This window comes from Phascolarctos cinereus, unplaced genomic scaffold (genome assembly GCF_003287225.1).
Source record: "Phascolarctos cinereus isolate Bilbo 61053 unplaced genomic scaffold, phaCin_HiC Scaffold_4;HRSCAF=312, whole genome shotgun sequence".
NCBI lineage: Eukaryota > Metazoa > Chordata > Mammalia > Diprotodontia > Phascolarctidae > Phascolarctos > Phascolarctos cinereus.
In genome coordinates, this window is record NW_027555847.1 from 3,004,329 (window position 1) to 3,020,888 (window position 16,560).

The window sequence follows — 16,560 nt, forward strand, 5'->3', positions numbered from 1 at the left end:
CTGCCAAGCACCTCTGTGCCGGGACGTCAGGTGGTGGACAGCAGGACTCCGTCGTGCAGGGTACTGGCAGTCACTGGCATGAAGACGCTCCCCCGGCACTGCAGAGTACCCAGACCTCCAAGGACCACGAAGGCTGGACAAGCCCTTACACCCCAAGGACTTTTCTGTGCTGGAGGCTCCCACAGTGGCATCTCCTATGACCATGCCGTGATCGTCCTGAAGCGCCTCTCCCCATAAGGATTACGACGGCCTCCAGCTCTCCCAAGGACCAGGCTGGAATGACTCCATCTCAGTTCCAGCCATGGCCCTCCCTCCGCCCTAGAGGCTTCTGAAGACTTCCTGCCTCCAGATCCAGCCCGCCCAGATGCTGCTGCCTATGAACACGTGTGTGCTCTGGCCCGCTCCCTCCTAAGTGCTCGCTGTTCTGAGGGGTGGAAATAATTTCATTTTGGGTTTGGATCTCCGAGCACTAGTATCGTTCCTGGCATACAGTAGGCAGTTAATAATAGACACTTGTTGAGTTAAAGCAAAACTTCCAGAAACTTCAAAGGGAAATTGTTCTTCGGGGGAAAAAAAAAAAAACCAAACAACTCCCGCACAGAGATGAGCGAGAATAATCAGTATCAGTTACCTGATGAAAAAATAGGAGGCATTAAGAGAAAAGTTGGCAGAAATCCAGAAGAAAAACAGACATGAACAACAGAACTGCCTGAAATGGCATGAAATGGAGAACTGCAATTGAAGAAACCAAAGGGAGTCAGAAAAAAAGTTACAAGATGAAATGAAGATGGAGCTAAGAGTGTCTGGGAAACCCAGACACAAGACAAAGCGAACCTCAAACCTTTACAGCAATCTGACCAAAGGGCCCAGTCAGTGCAAACCCTCCATGCCTGCCTGCAAAAATAGACCTAATTACAAAGATAAGGAAGGAAACTACATCTTGCTAAAAGGTACCATAGACAATGAAGCAATACCAACACTAAACATATATGCACCATGTGGGATAGTGCCCAAATTCTTAGAAGAAAAGTTAAGTGAGTTACAGAAAGAAATAGACAGCAAAACTATACTGTTGGGGGACCTCAACTGTCCCCTGTTAGAACTTGATAATCAAAAAATAAACAAGAAAGAAACTAGGGAGGTAAACAGAAGAGACATGACAGAGCTTTGGAGAAAACTGAATGGAAACAGAAAGGAATATACCTTTTTCTCAGCAGCACATGGTACCTACACAAAAATTGACTATGTGTTAAGGCATAAAAACCTCAAAATTAAATATAGAAAAACAGAAATATTAAATGCATCCTTTTTGGATCATAATACCATGAAAATTATATTCAACAAAGGACAGTGGAAAGATTGATTAAAAATTAAATGGAAACTACATAATCTAATCCTAAAGAATAAGTAGGTCAAAGAACAAGTCATAGAAACAATCAATAATTTCATTAAAGAAAATGACAACAATGAGACAACATACCAAAATTTATGGGATGCAGCCAAAGCAGTACTTAGGGGAAATTTTATTTCTCTAAATTCTTACATCAACAAAATAGAAAAAGAACAGATCAGTGAATTGGGCATGCAACTAAAAAAAAAACAGCAGAAAAAAAAAAAACGATTAAAAATCCCCAATTGAGCACCAAATTGGAAATCCTGAAAATCAAAGGTGAGATTGATAAGATTGAAAGTAAACAAACAAACAAAAAAGCAAACAAAAACTATTGAGCTAATAAATAAGTCTAGGAGCTGATTTTATGAAAAAACCAATAAGACAGATAAGCCACTGGTTAATTTGATTTAAAAAAAAAGAAAACCAAATATCCAGTATCAAAAATGAATCACCACCAATGAAGACGAAATTAAAGAAATCATTAGGAAATATTTTGCTCAACTACATGCCAATAAATCTGACAATCTGAGCAAAACTGATGATTATTTAAGAAAATATAAATTACCTACATTAACAGATAGGAAATAGAATGCCTAAATAACTCCATTTTAGAAAAAGAAATTGAACAAGAAAGTTAAGAGTTGCATGCACATCTAATGTTTAGAAAATCCCCCTAAAACAAATGCCAAAAGAAGGGGACCAAGTGAGCTTTGTGTTTTTAATATGACTAGATGCTCCCCCCGCCAGGATTAATTATTACTCACTTTCTGGCAACAGGATGTTAGTCTTGGGCAGAGCCCAGAGGAGGTGGTCTGGGTGGCCATTTGTGCCCTGACACTGGTGTCCTGGAAGGGCCACGAAGAAACCTCTCGCCACCAAAGACATGGGGTCGTTGGCCAAAGTGGGTGCCTGGGGCTGTGTGATCTCATTCTCTTTCCCTCTGAGAGACAGTGAAGGGCCTTAAAGTCATAGGACAAGTTGGTCTTGCATCCCAGAGGTCAGAGGCCATCGTGGGAGCCCCGTGAGCTGGGCCCAGACACAGTGAGGACTTAATTTAGGAATGCCAGTTGGGCAGCTGTGCGGAGTATGACACGGAGCAGGCCACTGATGAGCTACCCTGTAAGAGGGCACCAAATGGATTCACAAGTGAACTCTATTGGTCATTCAGCCAACAAATGGCGGTGATTAAATGTTCGCCATGTACCCAGACCGGTACCAAGCCTAGGGACACAAAGGGAGGCAAAAGACCAGATCCAACATTCAAAGAACATATGCCTCCCAAAATTATAGAAACTTTCTCCAAATATGAAAGGAAAAAAGAGCCTTCTACCTCCTTCTTCTGGGGAGTCCCAAGGGCTCTGATTCCCCAGACTTAGAAAGCAAAAATGGGGCAGAATCCTGATTATGGTGCAAATCTGGCAACTCACCCCTGGCAGAGAGAACACCACCAGAAACACATTCAGAAATATGCCTCGATATGGCCCTGCAGGCCTCTACCAGAAACACACACAAAGCTGCAAGAGACAGTAAGTTATAACAGTAAGACAACCTCTATGTGAATATGATTCCATCAGAAGGTTAAGGACATTCCTTGGATGAAATAGAACCATCACTAATTTTTTTTAAAAGGCCATGTATATGAATAGGAGGATTTTGCTTTAATGTATGATAAAAATATGTATTTGAAATAATAAACTAGCATTATGTGAAATGGGGAATCATTAGTGGCTTTCCCACTAAGAACAGAGTTTGCAAATACTTTTCAACCTCGTTTTAGAAATGGTATCTGTTGAAGAAAGACAAAAAGTCACCAAAGTAGTTCTATTTCCAGATACATGATGGTTTCTTTAGAAAAACCAAGAGAATATTTTTTTAAAGTTAACGGATATAATGAATGCCTTTAACTAAATACTAGAATACATCATACCCACAAAAAGCAATAGTATTTCTATAGATAACTAACACAAAGCAGAAGAAAAGGATGGAAAGACAAATGGCATTTATAATAACATTTATAGACTGGATAGATAAAACATAGAAATAGAGAAAGCATCCATTAAATGTTTACTCTCAGGTAATGTGCTGGGGTACAAACAAGAGCTCTGCTCTCAAGGAGCTTACACTCTACAGGGGAAGGTGGTGAGTGGGAGACGACACCTCTGGGGGAGCTGGAAAAGGGCAAGGGGAGGCAGCCTGGTCTGTAGACAACAGCAGCTTCTCAAGACACTGGCCAGACCTGCATAAAGCAAGTTCAACCAACAGCAATAATTGGTGAGCTTGGCAATGACAGCAACAGGCTGACTCAATTCACAATTCATATCATATCATCCCACTGATGTGGCCACATGACAGCCACTGGCCTGAATGTCAGTGGGACATTTGATAGAAATAGACATGGTGGTTACATTTATGTGAAACAACAAACAATCGAGACCATCCTGGGAAACTGAGGGAGATGAGGCAAGGGGTATTACACAGCCAGCTTACTGACCGCTGACAGGTTTCAGATGAATAATGATCAGAACTAGCCACTACTGTATGAAAAGTAGGAAAAGAGGTCAGCGGGACACAGGGGACAGCAGAGAACCGGAGGCAGACCCCTTGGGAGATTCCACGGTTCCACAAAACACTGGGGAAGGACTTTGCTCTTCAATAACTGTCCCAGCAGCGCTGGCGAGCTGTGTGGGCAAAAATGGGAGTGGCCTCAGCTCACACTAGAGTACAGTCACATGTGTGTGCATGGATAGATAGAGACAGACAATCAACAGTAAACTCCCAGTGGATGGTTAAGCACGACACTTCTTATCCTCTAAGCATTTTGGAAATTAGTGAATAATGACAGCAAAACAGACTAATAGAAGCATGGCAGCTAAGAGAGACAGCAAATGCTCATTTAACACACTGAAAACCTAGAGGGACTAAAGAAGGGGATTGAATGACAGAAAATAAGTTGGATTCTATGACGATAAAGGGCTGTTGGAGAACACTCCACTCCACAGCAGAGAAACAAACGTTCCTTGGAAACATTTCTGATCGACGCACGACATGCGAGGTCTGTGAGGATGAACGTACGGAGAACAACAAACCCCAACAGGCAGGTCTCAGATGGAGAAACACAAATGGCCAATTACCGCTAGAGGAAGCATCTGGATTCCTTAATATGCAGAGAGACAATTGTGAACGTCCACACGGCAGACGCCTCTTAATTTAGAAGAGATAACAAGGAAATGATCTAATTGAATTCTAGGATTTTTGCAAGCACAGGCCCTCAGCAAAGAGAGCTACAGAAAGCTCCCAGCAGGTAACTTGGGGGCTCTCTGGAGAGGACAGGGCTACACCCCAAGGGTAGCGACAGGAGGCACCAATCCTTCTGCACAAAAACATTCCTGACAGCATTGTTCTTAATAATGAGAACTGGGAAAAACCCCCAGTGTATCCAGGCAGACAGAGATACGGTATTAGAACGTAATGAAACACTGCTGTCTTAAGAAATAACAACTGTTACGAGTACAAAGAAATATAAGATGTCTCAAAATTCTAGGGTGGTTTTAAGCTTTTTAAAAAATTTTACTTAAACCTATTTAAAACTTAAGCTTAATAAACACTTCTTGATTGTAAATGATGCAAATTTACAGTTCCATATAAATTAATATTAGTAAGTTTCACATAAATTAATATTAATAAAAAATAAAACTAAACCTTTTCATTTCACAAACATTTGTTGGTTATTAAATTTATAACAAGTTTTTTTTAAAAAAGGAATGGAAAAAGTGATCGCCAACGTTAGCTTCCCCTCCCAAATTAAGAATCCCTGGGAAAAGAATGACAGAGTTCCAGTTGTGAAATTATTATTTCATCTCTGAAGGGTACAAGCCAATGCTTTGTAATGACATTCAAAGAGAGGCAGTAAAAATAGTTCTTATAATTTTGTTATTTAAAATAATCTATTTTAACATTTGGGTGCAGAGCTGCAATGTCACTGGCACAGTTCTCTCCACCGATCCCCGCTGGCAATAACCTGTAGTTGACAATCCTAGTGAGCTGCCCACATCCCACAGCCAGGACTGTGTCCACGGATGTCAGGCTTTTAGACCTCCAGCCCCTCCCCCTTTCAGGCACCCACCTCTCTCCCCCCCTCCTCCCTGGCACGTGGCCTCTCAGCTGGTCAGGTTAGGAGGAGCAAACAGCCAATGAAGCAGGTGGGCTCTCCCATGGCTTGGCTCGGTGTCACTGGTGGAATGAAACCAAGGAGAAGAGATCATTATCTTGGAACTGACAAAGCTCCATCTCTGAGTCCAACTGAACCCTGTCTTGCCTCTAAGCATTCTAACCAAAGGACATGAGGATTTTGGTAGAGATTTCACAATCCAGACAGAAACGTTGTCTTTTGTTCAACAAATGAAATCTTAAGGCGGTCAACACTTGTGGCTACTTTTGCCCAGACATGGATTAGATTTAAAAATATAAACTCCCAAGAGTCACCTCATCTGTTTGGTTATGAAAAATTAAACAAATACAAACGAGTCCAAGTGAAACTGGTTCAGTTCAGGACTCAAGCTGAGTTCCTCTTGGGTGATCGATCAGGAAATAGATTCTTCTCCTGACCCAGTATGACATGACAATTGACACTGTAGCTAACACAAAAGAGATAAAGAAAATGGCAGGGTTTTTCCAATGGTCTTCTTTGCTAATTATAGGAATTATATCTGGAAAATAACCAAATTGAAGAAATCAAAGAAACTTCTTTCAACCACACCAGAAACATCAATGTCATTATATTACATCACAATAAGATCGAAGAAAACAGGATTGATCCTTTGGCGTGGATCCATCATGAGTGAGTACCACCTGACATCCGTTTCTCCCTGCTATTAAACTCATCCAAACAGCAATCCCTCCAGATAATTGGTGGGGCATGTGGGGCAGGGTGGGTACTCTGCAGGCAGAGAGGAGGGGTCGGTAGAAAGAAAATGACGGAAGAGGCTAGAGGAGGGGAGGAGGATGACTGAAAACACACGCTGGAAGAGCCGGCAAAGGCTGGGGTTGGGGGCACAAGGGAAGGGATGAACTCTGATCACAGAGAAACCAGTCTACCTCAGAGAAGGAGGAGATGAGTGGAGATGTGGCTCCTGAGCACCCTTCTTTCTTTCTTTCTTTGCTCCAGAAACCTGGAATCCATTGATCTCTCTTACAACAAGCTCTACCACGTTCCCTCCTACCTCCCCAAGTCTTTACTGCACCTGGTGCTGGTTGGCAATCAAATCGAGCGAGTTCCTGGGTACGTCTTTGGTCACATGAAGCCCGGACTGGAATACTTGTACCTTTCATTTAACCAGCTGAATGACGGCGGTGTCCACCCTGTGTCCTTCCATGGGGCATACCACTCTTTGAGAGAGATCTTTCTGGATTACAATGAATTAAAATCCATACCGTGTGGGATATCACGCATGACCAAGCTGCGCCTTCTGAGACTTAACAACAACAAGATACGGTAACTTTTCCTTCTGTTCTTGATTCTGTCTGTCAGCAAACAGAACAGCTTTGCTCTTTGTAAGTGTCGTCATCTCAGAGCCAACAAACCCTTTAAGAGTTCTATCAAGCCAGGGTGGTGGCCAACGACTGGCGTTCTTAGTGGAGAGGATTGGATTTAGGACAAGAAGGGACCTTAGCGGTACCCAAGTATAATGGCTCCATTTCAGAGATGAGGAGACTGAGGCCAAGGGGTTGTGTGACTTATTCCAGGTAACCCAGGAAACATGTCTTTTCCTGTGCTAATTCACTCCTGAGAGTGGGGTGGGAGGGTCAGCCTTGCCTCCTCTCTTCTAACCTATCACTTCCATCCCAAACCTATTTCCTTAGGCGCCTTCGCCAGGAGCGCATCTGTGGGGCTGAGAACAGAGATTCCCCTCTGGAGCATCTGCACCTTGAAAACAACTATATCAGCCAGAAAGCCATTTCACCTTTTCTATTTCCATGTATTCAATCCCATGCAAGCATCATCCTGGGGCCACAAAAGGTCAAATAGAGTGGTGTGACCCTGCCTCGTGGCGGGTCTGCGCATCTCTTGGTCCACAAGTGGCACGTGGCTCCAGGGATGTCCCTTAAAGATAGTGGAAGATTCTGACTGCTTTTCCAAGTGGTTCTCCAGCCTGCAGACCAGGGGACAGGGCAGCATAAACCCTCAAGTCCTGCAATCCCTGGGCAGCAGCAGCTAAGAGAGGCCCAGCCCCGCCCCTGCCCCTGCCCGGTCCTGCTCACTATTACTTCCCAGGATGCACAGTGATAAGTTTGGAGATCAGCACAGGGAAGTCCAGCAGATCATTACTTGTCCTTGTTACAGCTGTAGGATCAGTGAGGCCAGAAGGACAGAAGGTCAGCCCAGGGCCTCCATTCGTCTCCCAGTTATATGACCAAGGCCCCAGGCCACATTCCTAGACCCTGCATTACAGATGAGCTGCTAACTTGCACTGGAGGGAGGGACTTCCTGCTCCAGGAGTTCCCCACAATGATTAAGTCCTGAGTCTAGAAAGAATAAAAGCAAATCAATTTACAGCTGACCTGATCTGCTCAGTAAATGCTGGCTCTGAATAAGATCTTTTTTTGATGTGTGATGCCTAAAGTGAATGAAAGGCAGAGGGCTGGGCTGGACTTGGAGGAGTCAGCAAGATCCAGGTTCCAATCCCAACATCTGGACACTTGTTCCAGGGCCCCAGGGAACACTGGAGTGGCTGTTCTGCCATGGTGGAGGGAGTTTCCACACTGGAAGTCTCCTATGCTGATAAGAGCACAGATGCTGGTTTGTCCCAAGGACCATGGAGCCCAAAGCCCTGAACAGTAGCACAGTTCAGGATCCGGGCCCCACTGGACCATGGGTACCATTCTCATCTATCAGGTGACATCACTTCACCAGCCACACACAGCGGACACTGGTGAGCCACCAGAAGCCAGTGGACTCTAGGACTTCCTGGCTGGCCTTGTGACCCAGGCCCCCGAGCAGCTCAGTGGTCCCTCCTCAGCCACTGCCTCAAAGACAACACTAAGGACCGATCCTCCTGGACTCTCCCCCAGAAATACAAACAGGGCTGTGACATGGACATTTTCTCCCTGTGGAAAACGATTTGCTCCCATTTCTCCCCCAAAACAAGTGCATCCTTTTGTGTGAGACCTTAATTATACCGTTTACTCATTTTCTGGTTTTTCTGAGTCATTGTGTAAACTGATTGCCCAAACCTGTCATTTGCTCTCAGTTCAGTGTCTTCAGGCATCACGAGGGCATGATGATGGGGTGCCAAGGGCCCCAGGTGAGAAGGCAGAAGCCCGGGGTCCTAGACTTGATTTTGCCCCCAAGTCCAGCAGGCGTGACTTCGGGAAATTCCCTGAGCCCCCTTCCTCCCCCTCCCTCTTCAGGGATCTCCTCTGCTAAAAGGGAGTGCCACGCACCCTTCTCTAAAGGTAGATGTCATGGGGAACTGGAATCAAAAAGGGGCCAGGTCAGTGTTGGAAGATTTGTCACTTCACTGACCTGTGACCTCCACCTGGGAAATCAGCCTGGCTTCCCTGTGTGCTGACGCCAGTTAGCCATTCCCAGAAATGAAAATTACCATTTTCCTGAAAGACGGAGGACAAGCCCTTAGAGAAGGAGGAAGCTTCCTCCCCTGACGTCTCTACTTCTCCCTTTCTGCCAGTCAGTCCAGTCCAGGCAGGCGCCTTCCCTCAGTGGGACAGGCGTCCAGCATCCCTCGCTTCTCAATCTGCCCCAGAAGACAGAGGAGCTGTGTATAGTGTCCCCCTATTTGACATGCTAGGTACCTCGGCCCCAGCCCCATGACGGCTCTGGTGAGCCCCAACCCAACATCACACAGGGAAGTGACAGAGGCAGGATTGGAACCCAGGTCTTCTGACTCTAGAATCAGTGTTCTCATCACTGTGTCCCTTTGATAAGGATCAATCAATCCCAGGATTGTAGGCCTGAAAGGGACCTTAGAGGTCATCTTGACAGCTCCCTCATCTTAGCAGATGAGGAGACTGAGGTCCCGGATGGTTAAGTGACTTTACCCAGGTCTGGTGGCTAAGGTGAACCCCTGGCCTCTGACTTCCAAGTCCAGTGGGTTTTCCCAGTAGTCCTTCTCCTTCTGGGATGATGCCCCAAGTTTTCAAAGCAGTGGTTAACCTCTGGCCCCAGGCAGCGATCCCTGGTCCCTTCCCCCATTCCAAAGTTACTCCCAACGACTACAAACCCCCACACCTTGGAGAGCTGTATTTCACCCGCTTGAGGCTTGATTATGAAGACAAAGGGGGATGGGCCAAATGTGCAAGGTGGGGATTGGTTCTGCTCAGCTGTTCCTACTTCTGAATGGCAAGGGAGTGGAAACCCTCCTAGTAATAATCACTGGCTTCATAGGGGTGTCTAAAGCCTCACCTACCTTATTTCACAAGAGCCTCAATCCTGACATGCAGGTGCTATTTACAGGTGGGGAACGTGGAGCTCAAAGGTGACTGTCCAAGGACACACAGCCACCAGATGGCTCAGGAAAGGACCCAGATCCACTGGTCTGTGACTCCCAAGTCCAGCCTTTCAATCTTGCTGCAGCTGTTCACAAGGAGGGTAGTGACTTAGCTCTTTTTGCTGAGCTAGACATTTGAGTTTTCCTTTAAAAAATAAAAAAGATTACAGGGTATTTAGAATAAAGAAACCCAATTCCAGTTATGGATTTCCAGTCTCTAGGAAGAGACTGTCTGCCTCTCAAACGATCAATTAACCAATAAGCATGTGAGCTGATGGGATGAAATGGGAAGGTCACATCTAAGAGTTTTCCAAGCAAATCTTGAAAGTATTGTGAACAGTGGGACAGCAAGCCCGGCCAAGCTTGATTCTTTATGTCTCACCGTATCCCAAGCAGATCTGAACATGTCTTTAATGGAGCATTTAATTCAACAGGCTGAAACAAATTCAAGACACCAGAAAGTCATAACTGGAATTAGTTGGGTTTTTTTGTTTGTTTGTTTCAAATATCCTGTAATATTCTTTTATTTTTTATTTTTGAAGAAAAACTATTTCTAGCTCGGCAAAAGAGCTAAATTGCTACCGTTCTCAGGAAAAACTGCAGAAATAAGGAGTTGGACGCTCACTCCTTGGAAGCCCTGCCCCGCGACCAAGCTGTGAGCCCCACAGAGAAGAGCTCGTGCGTTAGGAATGTGGAAGGGCAGGCTGTGGTTGAAGCCAAACATCGGTGTGAGCTCCATCCACAGCACATCACGGCATTCTAATGGCATGCTCTGTTTCTAAGCAACAGAAGTTCTGTGGTCAAACAAATGAACACGATACTCATCACGTGGCCCTGCGTCAGGGAGTGAGTGGAAGGGTGGGAGCCCACGGGGCCTGCTCAGAGCTAACACATTTACATGCAGAGGTCTGAAAAGAGGTTTTATCTAATTCTGGGTCTTACTGAATGAAAAATGTAGTTCAGCACCAGATGCAGTTTTCAACATTAGTTCTCAGTGACTGGAAAGGAAGGAAAAGCTTAGGTAAGACAATCACAATGTATCCAAACTCTTGAGTGCTACTACTCTTTTAATATCTCAGGCCACCAGTAGAGCCGTGAGCCTCCTCTGAGGGATCCGAGATCTCACCAAAGGAGCCTGCCTGAAAGGGTGCCAGCAAGTCACAACCTGTTCCTGCCTTCCGGGTCTGGGCAAGTCTGCTCGGCTCCATGCCCCACCGAAGCCAGGAGACCCACTCAACGCACTAGAGGCGTTCTCCACAGTGGAAACCGACCACGGCCCTCAGTTTAGTGACCCCTCCCTCCAGTTAGGGACAGACCAATTTCTGGTCACCTACATCTCGGTCAATAACCTTTCATTCAGCACCGTCTACATGCAGGAAGTGCATGTAGGTTAAAGACAGCCCCTGCCCTCGGGAAGCTCACAGTCTAATGAAGGAGATAACATGTAAACAAGTGTGTCCAAACAAGCTATAGAGGGGATGAATTGGGACAGTCAAAGGAGGCAAGGCAGGAGAACGAAGAGGGCTTAGGGAAGGCTTCCAGAAGGCTGTATTTGAGCTCGGTGTTCTTGAGTCCCGGACCAGAGCTCTATTCGCTGCACAAATTGCCCGGCTACTTCATGGCAGCAGACTAGAAAGAGTGTGGAGGTAGGGAGGCCAGTCAGGAGTTTACTGAAATGCTGGTTAGTGGTGCTGCATGGGCAGAAAGAAGAGGATGGAGATGGCAATTCTGGAGGGAGAGCGGATGAATGTTTCTGCTAAAAGCCTGAGATCCAAGCATGCTAGGGAAGCCTCCAAACGATGATGAGTGGTCAGAGGACCTGAAGAAGCAGTCTTCAGAAGAAATGCAAATGTTCAAGAATGCTATGAGAAAAGTGCCACAAAGTCTGAGGAAGAGAAATACCCATGGGAACACCCGACGTTTCACTGCATGTCCAGAAAATGGGCACAAAGGCCAAAAATGTAAACAGTTCATATGCAAGGGTCTGGAGGAAAGAGAGACACGCTAATTAGTATCCGGTAGTGAGGCTCCGAGCCCAGTCCAGTCATTCCGGAAAACAATTAGGCAAGAAAAATGACTCAGCTGCTGATACCCTTTGGCCCTGTGTACCAGGCTGAGCCCTCTGCCGTGCCCCAAGGGGCTCATGACTAAGATCACTTCAGCATCCTAGGTCTCCTCACCCTTGGCCCTCTGTCCCAGCGAAGCGCAGAGTAGGTGTTTAGGAAATACTGACTGATTGATTAGCCCCCATTTAAAAAGAGAGCTCAGTTTTCTTTCCCGGCTGCACAAGCCTGGGACTTCCGGCTGCTCCTTCCTCAGCCCTGCCCCTGCCTTTGGTCCCTGGGATTGGAGGGGGCCCAGGAACCCCAAATCTCCATTGAAGGAGAAAGCTCAGCTCAGACATTTCCTGCTTCTCTCCTGGTTGCCCTGCCTCAAGACTATTCTGCCCAGCTTCTCCAGATGCCAGCCCCTTCGTGTTCCAGCATATCCCTTTTCCTCCCCCCACTCCCCTTCAGCTTCCTTTTGTGTTTTGTTTTTACCTCATTAGAATGTATGCACCTTGAGGGCAGGGACTGTCGTGTGTGTGTGTGTGTGTGTGTGTGTGTGTGTGTGTGTGTGTGTGTGTGTGTGTGTGTGTGTGTCCAGCTCTGAGCACTGTGGTGGCATGGTAGGTGCTTAATAAATGTCTGTTGAAATGAAATCTACCCCAAGGAGGTTAATACAAAGAGAAAGGTCTCATTGTGGGGGAAGGATTTATAGTAGCACTTTTATGGCAGCAAGAGACAGAAGCAAAAGGGTAGCCACCCATGGGGGTGTGCCTGAACCCAGAAGAGTGATGTGAATGCACTGGACACTCCAGGCCCCAGAGAAAGTCCAGGCCTGAAGATGTCTGAGGAGCTTGGAAGGCCTGCTCCGACCTGGTTCACAGAGAAGCAAGAAGGGCAAAGAGAGCCCATAGGTGATAAACATACAGGGAATAATGGGCAGACCTAAGAATTCACCCCCAGGGAAAGAATCATCATGGCTCCAGGACCGTGGGCTTAGCCTTTTTCCTCTTCCTTACAAGGGAGGCTTCTATGGGGGATGAGATCAGAAAATGACAAGGATGCAGGACAAAATATAAAAGCTATTCAAGAAGCCAAGACAAGCGAGTGCAGCAAGAATGCAGGTGGCTTTGCCCAGCAAGGGGCTGGCCGAGGCCCAAAGGCCCCCTCAGCTCTCCACCTGGCTTTGGAGACGTGGGCTGGTGCAGAAACGCAACGTCCAGCTCGCCAGGCGAGCATCTGTTTCCCCGATAAACACTGCAGAGCTGCAGAGGCTACCAGTGATGCTGCAACCTACTGCAGGGTCTCGTGGTCGATTTTGTGCCATGGATCCCTGGAGCAGTCCGCTGGGTGGAGCCCAGGGACAGGAACCCCTTCTCAGAATCAGAGTTTTAAATAATTGAAAGAAATGCTAAGTTTCCTATAAAGGTTGGTGAAAATACTCATTTTTTCCACCTATTTTCATGGCCCCTCGAAACCTGCCTAGCAAGGTATCTGTGGCCCCCAGGTTAAGAACCTCTGTTCTAAAGCCAAGGAATTAATTCACTTTTAAATCACTGATCCAATTAAACATGGATCGCCACTTAATTCTACCCACAAACTTATTCACAGACACATTTCCAAACTTTCTTGCCCCAATAATTCCAAAGTCATTTCATTTTCAGGGCATAACCCTGTAGGGTTGAGGTCATTATCTGAATAATTTCACTCCAAAAACCTGTTCTACAACTGAATTAACAAGACAATTGCCTTGACTTGTGAAGTTCCTCGCTCTGGGGAAGCCCAGACCTGAAAGCCTTTGCCTTGGCCACTGCTGGTGCCTGTCTTGGAGCATCATCATGGTAACAATAATACCAATGGCGTTTCTATGGTACTTTGTGTGCAGGGTCTCACTGAACCTTAGAATCAACTTGAAGGGAGGGAACTATACCCATTTTACAGATGAGAAAATGGGAGCAGAGTTCACAGACTTGCCCAGGGTCTTACCACTAGTGCGTGGGTCAGAGGTGAGATTGGAAGCCAGGTCTTCCTGCCTGCAAGTCCAACCTTCCATGCGCTCTGCTGCCTTCTCCCCATCCTTTCACAGGGTGCCCTAACCTCCTGATGGTGCCGAAAGAGGAGGCCCAGGTCTGCTTTAGTCCCACGTCGATCCAGACAACGCACCAGCTGCTTCTCTCCTTCCAAACGTCCCATCCAGGCTCGGTCAGTCTCACCCCTGCTTTCATTCACTGTTCTCCACTTCTCCACACTGATGGCCCCTGAGGAGCATTCTGTAAGAACCTGGGTGCTGAGGCGAGCTGCTCTGAACAGGCTCTCCCTTAGGAGAGGACCCGAATGAATTCCTTGGGAAAGAGAGAGGGAGGAGGGAAGAGTCTTCCATAGAAGATGCTGATGCTCCCTCCTTTCTAACCAGAATTCAGTAATTCCACATCTGTTGCTTCTACTGGCTCTGCCCTGGTTGGGATCCAGGTCAGGCCAGAGGCAGAGGCTGACAGCCATCATTCTTCAGCAAGAAGGGGCCTGGAGGCTGGGGACTAAATGTGAGTGGGGAGCCCATTAAAAGCAATAGAGTGAATTCCTGTAAGGCGGACAAAGACCACTGTCAAGCTGGGGGGCCATGCCACAAGTACAGTTCAGCAACATGGAGTTGTCAGAAGCCAACGTGGTCCAGGGTCCAGACAGCATTTATACAGACAAGCCCCCAAACAAGGGGCAAACAGTCTTCTAAGAGGGCATAGTCAGTGCTGCATCCACGTGGAAAGTCTTTTGAGGTCCAGCTTTGGGGACTCACCCTGCCCATCTGGGCTTTTGAACAAATGACCTTCAGCTGTGGACAGCTCCCCACCCACCAGTTCCTGCATAGGAAACAGATGGATGTGCCCGGGAGTGGACACTGTCATCTGTGCTGATCCTCTGGACTTCCTGCTTCCCACTTCTAGCTGAGGGACAAGGTTTGGAGGGAGGCATTTCTAAGAGCCTGATTTGGGGCAGTTAAGACTGCTTGGCCCCTGTTGGGAAAGTATAATCTGTACCCAAAAGGGTTTTTGTACCAACTAATCATTGTACTTCATGAAATGGTAGTTCACACTGGATTCCCTTTTGAATCTAACAAGATGTGATATAGTTCTTAGCCCAGTGGGGCTGGGTTTTTTTTTTTTTTGCCAGGGGAATGTGCCAGTGTTTGTTCATTTAAGCCACCTGGGGCCATCGGGCAGCACACTTAGTTCTAAGAGGCCAAAGAATTAAAGAAGACCAAAAGAAGAAAGGCAGGCAGGGTCCTGGGGCCAGGGGAGCCCCCAGCCAGCTGCCCTTCTTTCTTAGGACATAGGAAGCTTGGGAGAGAAGAGAGGATCCAGGTCATGGCGTCCAAGGGTCTGGCTCTGGCCCTCCCTGGCCTCGGCTTACTCAAGTTGTAAAAGAAGGGGGTCAGGCAGCTCCTCTAATGTCTGATGACTCGTGCCTTTCTATGTGCTCAGGACCATGCCAACTTGTGGCTGCTCAGGCTGGGCATAGGTGGCTTCATCCAAGACCAATCAGTGCCTCTAGGCTCGGTGGAAGCTCTTTAAATTGTCAGGCCTGTCTGAGCAGATGCTCTCCATTGGCAGAAAGACCACAAACAGGCCCCCAAGGAAGCCTACCCAAAGCTTCATACATTCCTTCTGAATCTTAAGAGTAGTGCAGAGGCTTGTGTGGCACTAACAAACCTCAAAGAAAGGGGAGATAGCAGGTTTTCTCTCCCAGGAAGGACAGGGATGGAGAAGGTCCAGCAGTGGGTTTGGGGCACAACGCTAATGTTTGAAAACAGGGCCACCACTGCCACCCAAAGGGCAGGGTCAAAGGGGCTTCCGCTCAGACACCTGAGAGGCTTGGACCTCCCATCCCTGGAATCATAAAAGCGGGGCAGATTTCCAACATCAACAGCCAACCCCCCAGGCTCTCCCCAGGAAAAGTGACTGGCTCATGAACTTGAGCAGACATTTGGTTAAAAAATTCTTGCTGCCTGAGGATTACTCTTATTCCACTGGGGAGGGAGGGCGGGGAGTGTTTAAAAGTCACACCTTGTCATGGAGGTTTTCCTACACCAGGAACTTACTTCTTGAATGGATCTCACTATCCATTCAATGGCGAGAGGCCATGCATTATTACATCGCATGGTTTTTTTTTCTTCCAGATTCTTCCAGTAGACGTCTAGAGTTTAACGAGAAGTTTTGGCTCTGATACAAACAGTGATGGAAAACATATGAGCACTAACAAGCCTTAATCTCGCTCCTCAGTACTAAAATGGGATAATCTGGAGGAGCCGTTTACTCCAGCATCACCCAGGGTGCCAGCTGCAGCAGGAGCGCGTGGGGCAGGCTCTCCACAACCCCTTCCCATCTTCTCTCCTCCAGAGGACCGGACAACATTGACATTCTCTTGACCTTCACCCCGGGGAGGGCTGGATAACGACGCTGTCAAGGACTGCTCTAGCCTGACGAGGTAGGTTTTCTTGGTGATTGCCTTCCTTGGTCTGTCTTCTGAAGCAGATAGCAGCAGAATGTTCAAAATGGTTTATTTTTCATAATGATAAGGGGGATGCTCACATAAGAAAAATGACTTTTTCTTGGGAACATGATCC

General features: G+C 46.8%; 3 protein-coding genes across 6 annotated transcripts in view; 2 read left to right on the top strand and 1 right to left on the bottom strand.

Moving 5' to 3' along the window:
- ECM2 (extracellular matrix protein 2) overlaps positions 1-8,582 on the top strand; it is a 37,821-nt gene extending 29,239 nt beyond the window's left edge. For all 4 annotated transcript variants that reach the window (XM_078152008.1, XM_020964357.2, XM_020964359.2 and 1 more), the window contains 3 exons: positions 6,091-6,230; positions 6,558-6,884; positions 7,253-8,582. In XM_078152008.1, coding sequence (XP_078008134.1) covers positions 6,091-6,230; positions 6,558-6,884; positions 7,253-7,418 — 633 coding nt within the window. In that variant the 3' untranslated portion in view covers positions 7,419-8,582. The remainder of the gene's footprint in view (positions 1-6,090; positions 6,231-6,557; positions 6,885-7,252) is intronic.
- The window catches only part of CENPP (centromere protein P), a 191,630-nt gene that overhangs the window by 69,278 nt on the left and 105,792 nt on the right, over positions 1-16,560 (bottom strand). The window lies entirely within an intron of this gene.
- The window catches only part of ASPN (asporin), a 33,063-nt gene continuing 32,537 nt past the window's right edge, over positions 16,035-16,560 (top strand). The window contains exon 1 of the mRNA XM_020964370.2: positions 16,035-16,421. The gene's annotated coding sequence lies outside the window, so the exon portion shown is untranslated. The remainder of the gene's footprint in view (positions 16,422-16,560) is intronic.